This window comes from Haliaeetus leucocephalus, unplaced genomic scaffold, assembly GCF_000737465.1.
Source record: "Haliaeetus leucocephalus isolate CR32 unplaced genomic scaffold, Haliaeetus_leucocephalus-4.0 Scaffold439, whole genome shotgun sequence".
NCBI classification, from domain to species: domain Eukaryota; kingdom Metazoa; phylum Chordata; class Aves; order Accipitriformes; family Accipitridae; genus Haliaeetus; species Haliaeetus leucocephalus.
Genome location: NW_010972875.1, coordinates 6,610,625 through 6,611,053, shown reverse-complemented (window position 1 = coordinate 6,611,053; position 429 = coordinate 6,610,625). Strand labels below are relative to the sequence as shown.

The 429-nt window shown below is 76.2% G+C and overlaps 1 protein-coding gene across 1 annotated transcript in view; it reads right to left on the bottom strand.

Annotated features, from left to right (window-relative positions):
* Window positions 1-340, bottom strand: part of ZAR1 (zygote arrest 1) — a 1,495-nt gene extending 1,155 nt beyond the window's left edge. The window contains exon 1 of the mRNA XM_010574560.1: window positions 11-340. Coding sequence (XP_010572862.1) covers window positions 11-340 — 330 coding nt within the window. The remainder of the gene's footprint in view (window positions 1-10) is intronic.
* Between the last annotated feature and the right edge of the window lie 89 nt (window positions 341-429).

Here is a 429-nt window from a genome sequence, read left to right as displayed (position 1 = left end):
CGGGGGGGCCGGGGCGGCGGCGCAGCAGCGTGCGGGGCCCCAGGGAGCACTGCACCGAGGCGTCCTGCCGCGGGTTGACCTGGACGCCCACCTCCTTGGTGTTGGCCTTGCGGAGCCGCGGCGTCAGGTTGGGGTTGACCTGGGAGAGGATGGCCTTCAGCTGCGCCCGCTGGTAGTTGTCGAAGTAGTCGGCGGCCGCCGCCGCCTCCCCGTAGCCCGAGAAGTAGCCGCCGCCGCCGCCGCCCCGCGGCCGCCAGCCGCCCGCCGACCCCCCCTTGCCCTTGGGCGGCGGGTAGCGGTAGGAGTAGGGGTGGTACGCGGCGTACAGGTAGCTCTCCATCGCGTCCTCCGCCATGGCGCCGGACCCGGAGTAACCCCCGGGGGGGGCGGCCTTAAATACCCCCGGGGCGGGGCCGGGGCCGGGGCCGG